Source organism: Chaetura pelagica, unplaced genomic scaffold (genome assembly GCF_000747805.2).
Source record: "Chaetura pelagica isolate M959 unplaced genomic scaffold, ChaPel_1.0 scaffold82, whole genome shotgun sequence".
Lineage (NCBI taxonomy): Eukaryota > Metazoa > Chordata > Aves > Apodiformes > Apodidae > Chaetura > Chaetura pelagica.
The window spans coordinates 3,841,250-3,860,737 of NW_009952990.1; the positions used below are offsets into that span (position 1 = coordinate 3,841,250).

At 36.6% G+C, this 19,488-nt stretch overlaps 1 protein-coding gene across 1 annotated transcript in view; it reads right to left on the reverse strand.

Annotated features, from left to right (window-relative positions):
- Positions 1-19,488, reverse strand: part of GABBR2 (gamma-aminobutyric acid (GABA) B receptor, 2) — a 371,505-nt gene that overhangs the window by 135,558 nt on the left and 216,459 nt on the right. Inside the window, exons 12-13 of the mRNA XM_009996521.1 lie at positions 16,745-16,852; positions 1,896-2,018 (exon numbers count right to left, since the gene is read on the reverse strand). Coding sequence (XP_009994823.1) covers positions 1,896-2,018; positions 16,745-16,852 — 231 coding nt within the window. The remainder of the gene's footprint in view (positions 1-1,895; positions 2,019-16,744; positions 16,853-19,488) is intronic.

Below are 19,488 nucleotides of genomic sequence, written 5' to 3' on the forward strand. Positions count from 1 at the left end.
AATTTATTATTCATTTTTCTGCCTTTTGCAAGATTTTTTTAGCTTTTTTTTTTTTTTTTGTCTTCTACATTTAACTTACCAGACTTTATCATCCTTTCTGTTTTCCTCATTTGGATACAGCTTAGGTTTTCTGAATTATGTCTTCGTGCTTTTGTCATGCTGAGTTTCTTCTTTTTCAATTTTTACCTATGTCTGGCATGCATTTACTCTGTTTCTCCAATGTGATATTCTTAATACTCTCTAGGCCACCTGCAAAGATTCAACTCTCTGCCCTGCCCTCTAGCATCTCTTTTAAGAAGCTTGTTCAGTTTTATGTTGTTCCCCTTTCAGAAGTTGAGTAGCAGTCTACTGACTTTTTTTTTTTTTTGGCTCTTGTTGCTTCCTCAGAGCTATCAAAGCTAAGAACAATTTATTTGCAGCTACAGAAAAGCCCTTCAAATATCAACAGTTTCTGTATGCTATTCAGAAAGAAATCAAGGGTTAAATCTGTCTTTGTGGGTTCTGTGTTGAATTATTAAGCAGTAACTGCTTCTAAATGAGTTAGTCTGAGCAGCTCATTTGTCCAGCCATTTTTTGCTCTTGCAATGGTTATGGCTCCCTCTATGTATCTATTAAAAGTTGACCTTCTGGTTCGTTAGTTAGTCATATGTGTCAAACAGAACAGCTACACACTTGAAATGCATAGGAATTCTGCCTTAATCAATGAAATTAGTAATTTGTTGGAACAAAAAATGTGAACAAGGCTATTGAGAAACTGCTATTTTTTCAAGCTCTACAAACACAGGGAAGAAGTATCTCCATAAATTCCAAATATTTTCCATTTTTTATTGGCAACTGTAATAACTGCAGTCTCTTCAAAAGAAATTTAAAACCCTAGGGAACAACTGGAAGATATCTTCTCAGACTCTAAAACTACTATTTTAAAGGAACGCCTTGCAGTTTAGGAGGCATCATTCTAAGATATCCTCTACAAATTATATTTAAATAAACAGTAAAATCTTCCCCTAATAAAATTCCTGAGCTACATTGCAAAGTAAGAACAAAGTAAAAACAATGGGACAAAATTCCGTATATTTTCTTACAAAAGTTAACATCAAAAGAGAAAACCACCATTCTTTTTCTTACTACTTTTCAAACATTGGAGAATAGAATGACACTTTTAGGGTGTCCTAATATAATCTAGTTTTCAGATATCACCAGTTTTCATGCTGGAGCTAATAAACTCTCAAACACTGCTTATCTGCATACAGGTAGATTTTTTCTTTCCTAGTTCTGCATTGTTGCTGCCATGTTTCATACTCTCAGTTTGTCCAGAAAGATCTACTGCAGCCCTACAAGAACGCTGAACAATTTGTTCAATGAGCATTAAGATACTACCTCCCCCCTGCCAAAATCTCTAGCATGACCCTTCTGAGAATGACATTAAAATAGGAACAATCACTACGTGTGTATGCACATGCTGTTACTGAAAATAAATATAGCGATAGGTAACATAATTCATTAACATCTCTGCAAAGAATGCAGTCTCAGCAGTGACCTCTCCTGCGCTTATCTTGAATAAGCTCTTACTGAAATCTACTAATGGGTTCTGATAATCTATTATTTATTGCAACAGACTCTGATAGAGAATCTTAGCAGAGGATTCTCCTGTGTTTACACTTTCACCTAAAATCTCTCACTAGTGACAGAAACGTGGCACCTTCAACTACAGATACTATTTCTTTTGGCTGCAGTTATTTAATTTCTATTTGCTTTTCAAAATCAGAACTTTGTTCCCTCCAGATACACAGCTTGACCTGGTTTCACATAACCTAGTTCATGTTAAGCTTGGTCTTACAGAAAAGCAGTAGATACTGATATGCAATCATAAGTATTACTTGGGCTTGAGGACATACCTCCATGTTATACTTTTCCACTGTCCTTCTCAAAGGATCCACAACCTGCCAGCAAATCAAGATGCAAAGATCAATCAGTAGCATCCCTCCAACTATCACCAATAGCTTCTGGTCTTTAATGATCTGGAGAGACAAAAAATAAAAAGGGAAAAAAAAAAGAAGGGAGGAGATTCCCATGAGCCATAGATAGATCCCTGTACAGTTCTATTGCTATATAGGGAGAAAAACACAGGTTGCTAATAAGAAGTTTTTTTTTAATAATGAATGAAGAAAAATTTATGTAATGATGAAAACAAGAAGACACAAAAGTATGTTTGTTTGTTCCACGTTTATTAGAAGCATCTAAAGTACATTTTGATGTCTAAAAAGAAATTGGGAGGACTCTTAAATATTAATATTGAAGATCAGGTTTAATATTAACTCGTGGAAAATGAAAAAAATAAATTCTAGAGAGTCACTATTATGTTTCTGTATGCAAACGCAGAACTTCCATTACATCTCCCAGAGCAGCAGGAGTTAAGAAGGAACTTAGTTTTCACTAAGATGTACAGTATTCACTTTTTCATAACCTTCTTGGATATGGAAAACACACTTGCAAAGTATTAAAAGAAAAGCTCATTTCTAAGGGTTTTTGTGTGTGTATCTGTGTGTGACATTTGCCTCTGTCACTCAGGGAGCAGAAAGGGATAACGTATGTTTTCTATATTACAAAAGTTAGAGGTTTTTATGCACATACAATTTAAAACAGGTTTTTAATTTTGCATGAATTTTAGGTTAAAAAATGAAAACTAGATTTGCTAATAAAAAGACCAATCAAAACCATGTATTACATTGTTCTATGACTTCATGCAATCCCTGTATTACTTCTACTGTTATACACATAGCAACACAGAAAAAATACACTGCAAGTATATTATTTGAGTTGCAGAGTTGGAAACATGTTCAAATATAAAACTTAAATTAACTCTATGTCAGTCTACTTCTGCCTATGTTCATGTTTTTAAAATTAATACATACTTCTATTGCTAATGAACACTCATCCAATATTCAAAACACACTGCCGAATTGTTTTAAACTGAACAAAACCACATCTTTTTCCCTAGTTTTGGTTCTTAGAAACAGATAGTTTAATCCATATGAAATATTAAAAAAATATTATGCCTGAGCAGCTTAATAAAGTAGTGATTATTTCAGTTCAATTTGATAAACTTGTTAGGATTTTTAAAACTCATTACAAAGCGAGAAGTGTCAGCTAATCTTAATACAGGCAAGTCTGGCACTCCTGTCTAGAATAATTGCATTTGCATTGAATTCCTGTCAAGCAAAAGGAAGTTATAAAAATGAATACAATTTAAAATAATGTAAGAGGAACTTTGAAAGTTTGTTTTTCATATATTTAGTGCAATGAATTCTTCATTTTGAAAGATGTTTCTGCAATATTGTGCACCACTCTTTGTTGATCTGCAAGTTTACTCTGTAAATAATTTGATGTAAACTAAGCATAGAACTAAGGCTAGCAACCAGAATGACTTAAAGGAGTTGATGCATTATTTTAATTTCTTGCTACCAATTATTTAAATCCATGTAGCTTCCATCATCATAAAGGACCAGAAAATGATGCTTTCCACAGTTTGCTGCAGTAATAAAGCACTATGTCCATCTCATTCACCAGAGATAGCTCAGGCATGCCTGGGAAGGGAGGGTGAAGAACAAAGATGCAGCTTTCCTGGTGATGTGTCTCGCTGCTAGATGGTTTGGCAGGAGGTGCGGGGTGGGGGGAAGACTGTCACAATGTGCATCCTCATTAAGGTAAAAGTAAAGCAGATATTAAGCAAAGAATCTCAGGCACAGCTTAGTCCCTCGTATTCTTTGTGAGAATATAACTATGCGTAACCTCTTACTCATTTACCAACTCACAGTCAAAGACGAACAAGGACTGCTAATCACTGAGGTTACCCCCTACAGGAAAAGGCCATGCATTTTTTCTCTCTTTTTGAATGCCTCTAAACAGGCCTTGGGCAAACCATACTCAGTGCTACCCCTAGTACGAGCGGAGACATAGGAGAGAAAACCATGGGGAATCAACTGCAAAAATAATTTCGATTTAGATTAACCTTAGACACCTCAGGCCAAATTTATTTTTCTACCTCTTAAGTGTCTAGGTAATCTGTAATATTTTGGTTGGATTTATTTTTAATTTATGAGAGGCTTTTTAACTGAAGTCAGCTGTTTAACCATTATGTGTCTGGCCTCTCTCAGCAGCTCGTGGGGAGAGACAGAAACCTTCACAGAACAGTTCATCCCACCTATCTTAGGTACAATTTAGGATCAAAGAAGTTAATTGTTCAGAAATGTATCCTTCCCTTCCCCCTCCTGCACCCTGAGGGTGTGAAGACAATTAACCTGAGCTAAAAACAGCTTAGAATCAGAACCATAGAATGGTTTGTGTTGGAGAGGACCTCCCACTAGGACCAGATTGCTCAATGCCCCATCCAGCCTGGACTTGAACACTTCAGGGAGGGGGCAGCCACTTTCCTGGGCAATCTATTCCAGAGTTTCACCAGCCCCACAGTGAATAATTTCTTCATAAAATCCAATCTAAATATCCCCTCTTCTGGTTTGAAACCATTCCCCTTTGTCCTATTACTACATGCCCTTGTAAAAAGCCCCTCCCCAGCTTTCCTGCAGGCTCCTTCAGGTACTGTAAGGCCAGTATAAGGTCTCCCCAGGGCCTTCTCTTCTCCAGACTGAACAGCCCCAACTCTCTCAGCCTGTCTCCATAGCAGAGGTGCTCCAGCCCTCTGGTCATCTTTGTGGTCCTGCTTTAGATTCACTCCAATATGCATCTGAGATACTTAAAGCTATGTGAAAAGAATCTGCCCAAAATGTTTCCCTGTGCTCTACTAACCATGAAAGTCCATTGCAAAAAACACTCAAAACATCAGTAATGATGCCCTGTCTTTCTAACAAAAATAGTGGATATTTTACCTAGGATGGGTGAAACATAAGACAACGAGACCATTTTATTCTAAATTTATATGGACTACATTGATGCTGAAATTAGGGTTGCATGTTGGGTTGCATGTACCAACATCTGACAACATAAAACATACTGGTACAGCAATGCCAGAAGCAAAAGAATGAAAGGATACTATGAAAAGGAGTAATACTGAAATCCACTCACTAATAATGTCCAAAGAAATCTCATATTAACACTTCCTATTCAGGATCACATCGCTAACTGCACTTTCTTGCTCTTATGCATCTTTTATTTGTACCTGACCTTGCACTACTGCCAGTCAAAATATATATTTTAGTTCACATAGAAGTGTGTTGTTTTTTTTTTTTTTTGGAGGGGAGAGGGAGGACAGACAGGATATTATTAGAACAAAGAAAGGCAGAAATCCAGCAAACAACGGAGCTCTTCCTTGGATGTCTCTTAAAGCATTTTTTTCTGCATTACATTTTGAATGGACCGTTTCTGGACAGAAGGGGAGAGGTGCATAACAGCAGCTGTCCCTGGCAGCAGGTATTATTCATCCTTCCCTTCTGCCAGCCAGCCAGGAGGCAGGCAAGCAAAACAAAGCCCATAAGTAACTTGAGGAAGCGATCTGTGCCACCGTCACGAGCTGTGTCAAACACAACATTAGCGATGCTGCATGCAGGGTGAGCGGGCTGAAAGCAGAGCTCCTGAATCTGCCTCACACACCCAGCACAGCCCAGCTCTGCCCTTGGCAAAACCACGGCAGTAATGCAGCTCTGAAGCAGAACTCCACCAAAATGCTAGCTTTTCAGAATGAGGCATTGAGATTCAATTATTTTTCACTTCTGCCAGTGACTAGCCATTTGTCCTAACATAAATTTACTCTGAGAAATGCTGTTGGTGTTCCACTAGCAACAATTCCAAAAGGCTTGCTGATGTCCCTCCCTCCACTCTCACTTCCCTCTCCCCAGCCATCACTCCCACCCATCAGCTCTCCTTAAGTTCAGCACATTCACTCCTTGGGAAACACCAGATGCACTGAAGGAGTCTTGACTCAGATCTTGTGAATCCAACAATTTCTCTGTCTGACAATAGAAAGTCATGAGCAACTGAGGCTCTTTACAATCAAACATCTAATTCTCCTTTCAGAGAAAGATTCTTATTTTTTCACTTTTTCATCCTCCTTCTAGCATAGAGTAAATCAGCCTTGGGAGAAATGCATGGCAGCTAATAAAATTGATTTCTGCAAGTGCTCCTGACTCATTGTTGAAGCCAAGTTCTCATACAAGAGCATCTGTGAGTAATATTTTCTACCATCTGTGATTGGATAGGTGAATTTGTCACATCCTGGCAGATCTGACCACTGTTATAAATGCCATTGCTACCAGTCTGGACAACATAGCTGGATATGAAGCTATCTGTCCTCAAATTTATTCAGAACAGAAACTGGCAGGCCATTTTCTCCTCAGCAACATTGCTGTATGAACTAATAACTTTTTTTTCTGAAAACTTGTGACCATGAAGACAAGTTCAAGATCTAAGCCCTTTCCTCTATGGACCTTGTGGTCTGATCACTTGTCTAAAGCTCTGGATGAAGTTTCTGCCTGAGATACTCTTGGGGATTTTCTAGAACTATCACAGGCTGTACTACCTGCCACCACAATTCGGCCAACAATTTGGTTATTATTTCACAGACCTTTTGTGGGACTTTTTTCCATTTGCTTTCTAAAACACATCTATTGTGCCCTGCAGGATCCTGTCCTCAACCAATTTATGGGATCACCTGGCCAGTTGGTAAAGACAACAATTAAACATTAGCTTCGCTTTTTGTAGTTAAGGCTCAGGGAAACCTTTTGTTATTTCTTATTAAAAAACAATTCTGCAAATGTAAATGACATGGACCTTAAAGCTAGGAATTCTGTTCTTCACCTAGACATGGAGTCTCACATATGAAGACTTCATCTTTTCTCCAGGTTGCAATATTAGATTTGTACTCTCTGAGGTCCACAAATAGCTTTCCAGCATGGACTGAGCGTTACCTCCTTTGCTGCCAGGAACTTCACCTCCCTGTGTCAGAATAAAATTTCTTTAAATTTAAAGGAAGATCTATTTGCTAAATCTTGGTGGGCTTTTTTGTTGTTGTTTTTGGGGGGTTTTTTGTTTGTTTTTCTTTGGTTTTTGGTTTTAGGTTTTTTTGTGTGTGTATTTTGGCGTTTGTTTTTTGTTTCTGTTTTTGATGGGTTGGCTGAATTCACAGAAGCACAGCAAGTGTTTTTTAATCTATTTATAGGTTTTGAGACAGACATTTTCTTTTTCCTTGAAAATTTAGATTTTTTTTTTTGTTTAAGAAGAACGTTCTGTTTTCTCTTAGGTTGATTAACTCTTTCTATCCTGATGACAGATCTGTTCCTTGCCTTCTGGCACTAGCTGGATAAACACTTAATGCTATTCAGTAACTTGTCAGGGGTTTTTTTTGTTGGTTTTTTTTTTCAGTTGTCCCTTCCCCAGGCCCCTGGGATGGAATCTGTAGCGATAAACCCTTTTTAAAGGATCCCTCTGTGAAGCTTCCTAGACCTTAATCCATTAAATGAATAGCACTGACAGCAATTATTGAAGCCCTCAGAAATCCGAAACCCAATGTTCCTCTCTCTGGTACATACTGAAATCATGCTGACAGTCCTCTGAACTGGAGGGGAAAGAGAAAAAAATAAGTTTGTGGGGAAAAAATAATAAAATCTTCAAGCGAGGAGAAAGGCACCAAATAACTACTCCTAAACTTGCCTTCAGTATATTTTCTCCATTGCATAAACTACCCTTTCTTAATATGATTAACTGGTAAACACCTTAGGTTTGCCTAGGTTAGCAGGCCAGCACAGGTGGGATGGTGCCATGAGGTTGGTAATGCAGCATCAGTGGTAAAGAGGTGAACTTTGCCATACGTGGGCCAAGGGAGATAATTGTCTTTGAGCTATTAAAGTAATTAATATTTTAGAGGACTATTCTGCAATACATTCTTAATTTCTATTGTGTAATGGAATGAGAAAAAAGGACCATTGAAAATACATTATGCACTTGTTCCCAGTAACTCTACAATGTTTTTTCAACAGCTATTGTAAGTATTTCCTATAATAGGTTCTACGATTAGTATCGGGAATACTTTTCATGCTGCAATTACATTAGTTTTAATGAGTGAATGCTAACATTTTAAAAAGTATATTTTGTACTAGCAAACTTTTTGGATCAGTAAGTCACTTGTAATAAAAAGCTAAGCTTAAGACATTTCACTCTCTTAGAGGTACTTAGATTAATGTGCTGAAAGGTTTGTATATCTACTTATAAATTAAACCATGCATTTGTTTTCTGTGAGGATCTATTGTGACCCCTGAAGTCTGAGAACCTGATTTTTGCTGCTTTCCAGGATAATGGAGTATGTGGTACTACTTATAATAATGGACAACTGGCTATGACCAAAAGGTTTGGGTTTGAAAATTAAATAGTTACAGTCACTAGCCTGCTAAAGCACACATTTCTAGAATGTTTCTTCTCTGCTGACTCACGCTCAGGATAATTTTAGAGCATCTTTGGCCAGACTCACCCTCTCAATAACTGCATTATAAATGTGGGGTTTTTGACTACACCATGCTGCCAGGAGAAGGTATCTATTTAGAAAACACCCATCCTTATTCCAACTCATATAAATGACAGGTGGCACATTCTAGAAGGATGCTCCCTAGGGAGAGCAGAAGATAGAAGGTTTCCAGAGGTTTGGGAAGGGATTCAGTGACAGCTTAAAGAAATTATAAAATTCCTCATCTTTGAAAGCCTGAGCCTCAATTATGGCCACAGTGCACTGGAGAACTGAGAGATGATTGCTTTCTAACATTGCACATTCGACCCTAAAGGAGCACACAGAGGGATGCAACATGGCTATTTTCACAAAACTATCTTGAAAGGACAAAAATGAAAAACTTTGCAGTCGTAAAAGCCAAAATGACACTTAAGAAAACAGAGTTTACAGCGTTAGAACCAACCACTCTCGCTGTACAATGTTTAGACACAGCCCTTAGCATCGTGTTATCTTCTGCACCTCAGGACAAGTAAAGCCAGGTTTGCCACCTTGGGCTGTGTATCCCATCAACAAAGCAGGCCAACTTCACCTTCAAGAGAAATGCATCTGCTGAGCCCAAGATTGTATGGGCCATAAGCTTGGAGAAAATTCTACTAGCAATGTGAATTTTCTTCTGCAGTGCTAAAAGGGATCCCAATCTTTAGGAAAAAAAGTGCACAGAGGATTTGAATGGTCTGGAGGAAATGTTCTGATTTTGTTTGAGATAACATTAAAATATCTACACTTTAATATTTTCTGTAATGAACAATTCTGTGGGAAAGCAAACTACATCATTACCAAATAGCTGGGGACATCAATGCACTTGATTACATTTACAATCCAATTTCAAGCTATTCAGGATTAAATTGCCTCATACTGTATAGCGACATGGGTTTTTTTTTTTATTTCTCTGTCATCCATTAGTCTCATAATACATAGAAATTATAGTTGTAGCACTGTTTATGAGCAGTTACATTTCACACAGAATTTTCATTGTTTCCATTGCTACTGAGGTTCAGCCTTATCAAACTGTACCATGCAGAAATTCACATACGTAAATTACTTCAAAAGCAGATTTTTTTCTCCTAGATGTACAGTTCATTAGCTCAACTTCTTTCTCTGTCAGGAGCTTGAGATGTAGCTCCCTCGTCCATATTTATATGAACGTAAATTTTAGAAGTATGATTCCTATTGTTCCCTGGCTGGCATTTTTGGCTGATCAGTTCTTATGAAAAAGAGGATGCCTATTTTACATCTATTTATAGATTCTAAGATTACACTGACTGTTTTCAAAGTTTTTGACTTAAAATTTATAGTTAGAACTATTTGAGAAAAAAAGTAATAAAATAATTTGGTTTCCACTTATATCACTTTAGGAAGTACTATACTTTTATATTCATAACCCATGAAGCTATACCTAAATAATTTACACTTCACTGTAAGTATCATGGATTATTTGGTTCTGTGATGAATATTCATAATGAAAAAAAAATAATCCCAAACATAAGCAAATTTCAAATTGCTGTCTTCTTACTCTCAAAGACTGAACAGTATTGCTGAACATTTTTTTAGGTATCCATATGCTGGTTCATTTTCAGCAGATGGCCCGTAATAGGTTGTGGTACTGTTGATATGGTTACCCAAATACAACTTTTGGATCCTGACACTTCTCCTTTTCAGACTTCTGATGTCTCATATATACTTAGTGAAATACTATGGGGAAATTTATAGAGGGGAAATATAGCTAGAGAGAAAAAAAAGTATTGGCAAAGTATAAATCTTTACAATCTGAAAACTGACACGGAAAAATATTTTAAAGCAGCAGCTACATAAAGAAATTTTTAGTTAATACTATCTACATTTATGCTAATACAGAAAGAACTACATCTACAAAGGCACTGAAGAGATTAAATAAGATGTGGTCTGTAAGGTTCTGACCTAAACCTTCTGTCACTAGCATCTGAAAAACTTTCCTTCATCCATTTTAAAATTATTAAGATAATGAATATATTTTTTGAAAACATCTTTAGGACTTTTGTGAGAAAGATTATAGATAGTAACAAATTCTAAATTGCATACGTGACTTGAAAGATCTATACAAATTTTTCTGACTAGAGATTACACTCATAAACTTTCTCACAGTGGTTTTCAAATGTGGGATGGTGCTAGCAACAATCAGAGACAATTTGTCAGGAGAAGGCAGCAGCACATAAGCTTTTAAGCATGTGGCCTCCAGCTGCTTTCTTCTCTCTGTTTCTTTTCCCCAGGGACACTGTATAATTGCAGCTTCCCTGCAGCTGGTACCACGGAGGGAGAGAACACAGCTGCTGCCCACCCCAACTGAAGGGGTTGGGACCAGGGGATGCTCAGAGCAACCCACATGCCCCACTCCCCAAAAAGAACATGGATGGTCTCCTACGCCTTCCAGTCTTCCATATGCCTCAGTTTATGAGCCACTAAGTATGTGAATTAAGCAGGTGGTTGGTCAAATCTGTGTTAAAAAAAAGGAGTGGGAAAGCAATGAGCTAAAAAGTTTGAGAATTCCTGCTCTGCTTCACTCAGTTAATAAATTTGCTGCTTGGAGACAAGAGCTACACTTTTCTGAAAACTGTGCTCTGAGAGATTTCAAGCATATAACAGTTCTGGCAATTAATTATTATTCTTCATATGGGCACTTAACGGTCTCATACAGGAGATCACCTTTCTCAAAACTCTTACCACTTTTTCCATTATGTATTTTTTTCTGGTTTGTGTGAAAAAGATTGCACCAGAAAACTGCCTCTTTTATTGTACAGCCCTACTGCATGCCCAGAGAAGAATCACAGTGTCTGCTCCATGAAACTGGTGTACTGTAGGAAACTAAGGCTGCAATAGTGTCCTAGTAATGCACATGGAGGAACAAATGTACATCGCAAGATTCTCAGAAGCTGCAGGCTTTTGATGATCAACTTTTTTTTAGCCACAACATAAGCCTTTCAACATTTTCATGAACCCATTCTTTTTAAAGAAAATAAAAAGAAGGATAAGTAAATTATATAGCGAGCTGCATGCATCAGCAGAAGGAACCTTTAGATCTTCGCACACCTCATCATCTTGAGCTAAAAGAGTAACCAGTAGCTATCATGAGCTGTACAACAGCCTAACAGACAAGGCACATATTTTGCCTGTAGGTTTTACAGATATCTAGTAATAGAAAAAAGAACATTGAAACCCTAAAATCCCCTGTTCAGTTTTTATACTCTGCACAAACTTTTGTGCAACCATTCCAGCTAGTCCTAATTTCAAGTTTTTCTTGCCTCTTATTTCTTTTCTACTCCTATGTTCCTTTCCTAGTTGATGTCCCTACTTTTCAGGCCTGTCATCCTGCCTCTCAATTTCAATCTTAATGTAATTTTAAACCACACCTAGTCCCTCAGCTGGAGTTTTCCACTTGAATCTCAAACTTAGGCACTGTATTCCACCATACTCAGCTTTCTTGACCACTTCTTACAGTCATCCTTGCCCCATTAAACTGTTTGGTAACTCTCAATCTTATTTTAACTCTCTGGGAATTCTTACCTAAAAACAGTCTCTCTCCTCAACTCTTCCCAGTCTATGATTGCAAGCTTTTCCCTATTACTTTGATCCAGAGAGGCTACCATTCCCTCTGAAACCCTTAGCAGCTAACTTAATTTCCCATTCTCAGCCTCTTCTCTACTCCCACCACTTGGCCCCATGGTTCTCTCACAATGCCAGCCTCCCTTCCGCATGCTAGTGTCAACAAAATAGGCTGTACAACCTCCAATCTGGCTTTATGCAGTTCAGAGCTCTCTTCAAAAGTCTTTTAAGGACTTAGCTGAATGTAAGAAAATAAGTTTGCCAGGCTGCAGCCTGACAGGCATAGCTAAGTCATGTTGTACTGGTAAGTATTTTTTCTTTGTTGTGGTTGGCTGTAGATTTCTAACTTGGGATAGTACCAATATCTCTTGTTAAGCTCTTTAGCCCTTTCTGATCTCTGAGAACTCTACAGTCACAGAGCAAATTTAAGAATAGAGAACAGTTCATGAAATATCATCAATAAGTAGAATAACGTTAGCAAAGCTACAGCAACAGAAGTCTTAAGAAAAGATGCTGTTATACATCTCCTTGTGCAATTATAGTCTGTATTTACCTTGTGTAATAACATTGTCAACGTATAGTCATATGCTACCAGAAGTCTACTGTGGTGGTAATAACTGAGTATATTGACAATATTTTCAGGGAAAATTAAACATAAAACAACCCCCACCAATGTCACAGTTAAAGGATTAAGTATGAATAGACAGAGCTAGATTGTACTGTGCTATAGGAGAGAGAAGCCTATCACAGCAACATCAACTGAGAACTATTATGCTTTCAAATACAAACTGCAACAAGCAACATTGTGATTCAGATCATCATGCTTTATTGTGCTCACCTACAAATAGTAAAGTACTTCTCTTTGTAGAAGCAGAATATATAAAGCTTGTGGTGGCTTTAAAAACCACTGCTTTGAATTTATTACTATTCTGGTATTTGTCAAAAGTGAATGGTCTTTAATTGGCATCCTGGAGTTGTGCAGAAGTCATTATGCAGGACTGCTTTAATGCCCCCTAAAGCCTAAGACAATACAGTTCCCATTGAAAAAAGACATCTTCACAACTTTCTAAATTTTACCAGAAGGGCTTGCTTCTTCCAAATGTTTAACTAGCTAAAACTTCCCCATGATACCACATGATTTTCTGGTACTCCCCTCTTAACCATTGCCAGCCCTCCTCTGTTGGTGAAGGAACATAAAAGCAGTCCCCACCTCTCACTGAGCAGAAGATACTCTGCTGCCCAAACCAACAGGAAGGAGATGTATCAAAACCAGAATTGCACCTCAATTATAAGTGTTACAGTTATTTTTAACACTAATTCTCTTCTATTTTCCATTGTATCTACCCCTTTAAATCTCCAAAACAATTCATTTCCTCCTACTGATTTTGTAATTTCCATTTGACAAAAACCGATTCCCTTGCACCCCTCTGTTTCATATCCAGATAAAATAAATAGAGTTTTAAGTTGTTTCCTTTCAGCCCTAGCAAGAGCAAAGATGGCAACAGAGCTCTGGGAATCTTGCAAAAGTTGTCAGTTAGCACCCTAATAGCAGAAGAAGTGTATTCTGAATTTTATTGTTTTTTTGTTTTTTACTTTTTTTCCCCAATAATTAAGAACGAGATGTATAAATGGATGAAAGCAAGAAAACTGTGACAGCTTTATAAACAGAAGTTAATAAAAATCTTTACCTAATTCAAGACATTCTACATAACTGAGTTCCATTCTCTACCACACTAAAATGGAGCTATGGTGTATTATTATTTAAAATTCTATACATTTTCTCACAAGGAGAGAGTAATCCACTCATGTCTTCACAGAGCCTTGTTGTCCATTTAAAGTTTGGAAATAAGCTTGCCCTATGTGATTAAGACAGATCTGAAGGCATGGAGACTTGAAGACCTGAAAATCTAAGTCACTTACTGTCTTCTTCTCTCCCTTACTTAATAACCACTTCCATGAAATTAATGAACCAATGTTTTCCATTGCTTGAAAATTTTTCCTGATAAAATATCCAGGATGACAGGCAAAAGTGGTATACCTAATGCAGGTGGAAACTGAAACAACCATAGATTAATAGGATCCACAATAATTTTGGAATTTTGGAACTGTGTACTCCTGGTATTTGTGTACCCTGGTATTCCTGTACGCCTCTACCCATCTGGATGCAGTCCTGTGCAATGTGCCCTAGGTGATCCTGCTTTAGTGGGGGAGATGGACTAGATGATCTCTAGAGATCCCTTCCAACTCCAACAATTCTGTGATTTTTTGAAATGTCAGTCTGCACTGTCATGGCACATCTAATTCAAAAACCATTAATGTGCTTTTTCACGCAGCACCACCTTTGTGTACGTGTCAGTCTAGGTATTGTCTGTGAAAATTTCTATTGTTTATGCTTCCACAGTTACCAAATGTTTTGTCTGTAAACTACACTTACTGAAATTGGTATGGAACACAATTGGAAAACTGAATTGGAAAACCTTCTTGTAAGACATAAGTAAAGAATGCCATGTTTTTGATCAGCTCTTAAAAACAGTTTTATCTATCCTGGCAAATCAAAGACAGAAAATGCATGAGTAGTAAGCATTTATCATGGGTCTTTTAAGGAAACTGTTGTCTTTTATGATTCATGCTTATGTTCTGGAATGAGATATCCAAAAAAAGGAAAACAAGATAATTCTGTGGAACAGTCATTCTTTAAAGTTTACAGAACAAGATGCATTGTTTACTTAATTCCAGAATATTGAATAAGGTGCCTTAATTGCTCTGACATTTCCAGCACCACTCAGAGTGAAGCATCTCATTGGTCAGCATCCAGATGTCTGAAAGTTTATCTCCCTTATGCTGGTCAGTGTCTTTTTAACTGATCTTTAACCATTCTTAACATCCAGATGGGAATAACAATTGCAATTTTCAGTTGTTGATGGACTTGTTGAAGAACAGGCACTATATGAAAGTTGAGGATCATGTTTAATTAACAGACAATGAAATTTCATGTTGAGTAGCAACTAGAAGCTCTTACACTAAATGTTTTCTAAAAAAGAATAAAGCAAATACAGTACTTAGTGATAGTCCACTGAAGTACTTGTTCATTCCTATTTGGAATAGTATGTATTATAGAAATTATAAAATTCTCAAGATAATAAAGGCTTTTAAGGAAACATTTTCATGTGTCCTACTGGCATTATATTTTGTAACTTCACTAATTTATGAAGATTTGTATCAATATAGCTGAAAGCATCTTTGCAATATAAAACCTCATTTTTCAGGAAGGCAAAATACTGGCTCAGCTCTGAGTGAAAAGTTTTTAATACAGGAAGATCCTTGAAAAATATACATTTGATTCTGGTAGTATGATGTGTTATAGTAGTATGATGTATTATAGCGGGATGTTTGCGCAGATGCAGAAAAAGTGGTCTCTGTTTCCCTCCATCCATCCAGAGTATCCCATTTCTGGTACAGAAATCTATTATAATTTTACCTGATTTTAAGATATATGTCATTTAATATTTAGGATTTATCTAATAAATATTTAAGCAACCCTGACATGACTAACTAGGAGAGGGAAGGACTCGGTAGTTGTGTTTTTAAGGTGTCAGCAAGCTCGCTCCAGCCGTGGCATGCAATGCCTTAATAACCTAGGACATAGGAACTGAGGTAATTCTCTGTCTATCTAAAGCCCAAACCTTTTTAAGAACAGGTGTGTCTTGTGCTTACAGCAGTTCCCTAACTCTTGCAACTGTATAAACAATAACAGTTCTAACAAAAAAACCCAAACAAACTACAGTTCTTCCAGGAGCACGCACAGAGGGAAACAGAAGAATCTGATGAGGTTTTGGGATATCATTCTACTTATTTTGGGTGTAAGTCACTCTTTACTACTTATTAGAATAAAACTATTTACCTGTGTATAGGATTTGCATTTGACACTATTTCTCACCCTATAATAATATTTTTTTCTCTGTACAATGTACATTTTAAGATGTTTTTTTCCCATCAAAATTATTTCTATTCATCAGTTTTCCCATTTTTAAGTAAAAAGCTATGATTAAAAGCACTTCATGTGTGAAACAAAGCTCCATGAGAAAAATATGAAAAGAACAATACAAACACGAAGTGTTGTGCTACTCCTAAGCTGAGTCCAACTGTTTACAGAAAATGTTCTGCACCAAATGTACCAGAGGTGACCACCGGGGTTCAATTCTGATCAACACTAGAGTAAGGTTATGCAATTTCCATCAAAATTAGAAATAGAAAGCTGTATAAGCATTATTGTCTCTTGCCTCCTACCAAACCATCAGAAACTTGTGTGTAATGCCTCTATTCCAAACAGACAGATACAGAAAACATTTCATAACTGCTGTGAATTTACCAGAAAACCACCTCTGGATGCTGAATCAACTTAACAGATAAGAGTGAGAATATGAATTTACTTTGAAAGTTTACAGCCATCTCCACAATTTCATAAAAAATACTGCAGGGCTGTTTCTCAACTCCAACTCTCAGAGAATAAAAATGAGACCAGGACAGCCCCAATATCAAACCATTCAGGATCTTTGCACACATGAACAGAGTCGGCTCAAGTATGGTCATCCGGGAAAAGTAGCAAAACAGTTCAAAAACTATATTAACAGGGCAACAAGAAAAGAGCTTACTGCCTCTCACCTTTTTCTTCATTTTTACATTTTTGAAAATTGCATGAACTCTCCATGTTTTTGCAAACATTGCTCCAAATGCAGTTGTGTATCCCACTGTGAGAATCCATGTTCGAACCTAAAAATATATATATATATAAAAGACAAAGTCGTTTAATTTTCAGTAGACAATGTGGATATAATTTCAGCCAACATTTTTCTCAAGACTTCAAGAAAAAAATACTCATTTCAGAATTGTCTCATTCATTGCTTTTTTTCCTTTTATTTCTCCTCTCTCTATCCCTTCTCCAAGTATAAAAAATTTGGATACTGAATTAACAATCTCTTCCATACATAAAACCACAACTCTCTCTGTTACAATACACTGCATTTTAATTTTTTTTTCACTTTTATTGTGAAAGTCTGGTTTTTAGTAAGCATTAGTGACTGGGTATCGAGGTAGGAAAAAACAACAACAAAAAAGATGGCTTACTCAAAAAATGTTGATAAAGCAATAAGAGACATAAAATTACTACAGTTCCTTAAACTAACTAAAGAAAGAGGATTTTTATAGTCAATAATGGTGCATTAGAGAGAGAATGTATATACAGAGCAGGCACCTTGGGTTTTAGCAGAGGAATGTATACAAACGGACACCCAAAGCTTCCTGAGAGGGCATATGCCCAAAAATTGGCAACACTGTGCACCATGCAGTGACAAACACCTCGAGTGCTCAAGTGTGAACTTGGAGGGTGTTGTCTCACTGGCATAGGCACTACAAGATTACAAAGACACACACAAAGGCAGAGCACCCACATCTATGGGATGGGTGTCTACAGGGCAACCTGTACACCAGAAGAAAGGATGTGCTGGTAACGCACGTGTCCTATGAGCAGCAGGTGTCACTCAGAGTGTGTGTTTATTAGAAAACACTGGGATTACCGATAAAAGACTGTTTAGATACGTGTATGTATATATTAACATTTTATTAGCATTTAAAGTGCTTTATGTATTGCATTGCTGATATTGACCCTAAATATACTGATTGCTGTTTAATCTTGTTATTAATAAAATCAGCAAACTGACTGTGATTAGATTCAAACCACATGAGCTATGCCACTTTGTGATTTTCTTGAATGTGATACTGAAAAAGAAACTCATAACCAAAAGAAATGGGAAAAGATATTTAGAGCAGTGAAGTGATATTTAATATTTTTGTAAGTCTTTGCTCATTATCTATTATCACACATTATGCTAATAGCATGAGAGGAGCTACAGTTAAATCAACTCTGAGTGATTTCAAAAATACATTTCATATCAACAGGTTCATATCAGCCAGTTACATCTTTTTTTTTGACTGCATATCAACTGAGCTGTGATAACCATTCTTAGCATTCAATCTTTTTGCTGCTATTAATAAGTATTCAGCTCCTTTGTGTACAGTTTAGTGATATATTTGGCAAACAGATACATGGTATTTTCATGTCTCTAATAAGACTGTTTTGTTCTCACAGAAACAGTAATTGCCTGTTAGGAATAGTAATAAATTCAATTACCCTCACAATATGTTTCAAACTAGATAGTCAGAAAAATGTTATTTCTAGCACGTTTGATTCAAAAGCTCCTATGTATTCCTGATCTGGATTATGGAAATTAGAATAATGTAACTATTGCCTATATTGGAAACATTCTTAAACATATCAGATTTTGTCAACATGTGATAGCTGCTGCTAAGAATGAGACAGTAAGTTTCAGATTAAAATAAATCTTTAATTTTGAAGAAAAAGTTCCTTGAACTTTTCAGCTATAATTCATTAATGCAGCCAGCAAAATGATAAATCTAGAAAACAGAAAAATCCTCTCAAATTCATATATCTGCCCATCTATCTTCCTAAATGTATTACACCTCCAAATCCTACTCATTTGAAAGACCATGATAAAAATAACATCAATAACTGGGGAGCATTACCATGATGTTATACAATCAATCAGTAATTCTCTGATGTCAAAAGTTTTCAATTATGCATTTTGACAGCAGAGGTAAAGGAAGATCAGCCTCCTGCCAGTGCCCACCAAATGAGCAGAAAATGCACCTTTTGTGAAGACTGGAAACTTGCATCAAAATCCCTACTCCAAACGAGACACAAAACTTGAAGACAACCCTTCCTATAGAAGGATACTTTGTAAAGATAAGTTATTGTTTATTTTTTTCTTAAAAGGTTAGGTCATTGCAAAATTCCTCATGCCTTCCCTGAATTTTATGCTATACTTTCAAGTATCTGCATATATTTCTTGATGACTTCTTCGTTTTTGTTTTGTTTTTTTTAATAACATGTTTTGACTAATTTAATATCTCCTACTTTTGTTTTTGTTGGGTTTGTATCATTCAAAGTCCACTTGAAAGTGTCAAAGGAGATAATATTGTATGGTCTTCAACAATCAAGCATGCCTATGCAGATGCTAAAAGGCAATGACCTAATTCTCTTTTCTTCATACTTCCCACATTATTTTGGTTTAGGGTCTATTTTTGAAAATACTATGTATGCACTCATGATTGGAATGCGTGCTCTTTGTAAATTACTTGATAGAAGCTCTTACAGTTGCATTACCTTTGACAGCTGAAAAAGCTAGAAATAATTTATTTAGTAGACAACACAGTTGATGACCAAACAATACTGGAAGTTTCTCCACAAAAAAACCCCCCACCATTCTGGATAATTTTCCAGACTTGTAACAGATACAGTTGTTATTTAAAGGAAACAAAAAATCATATTT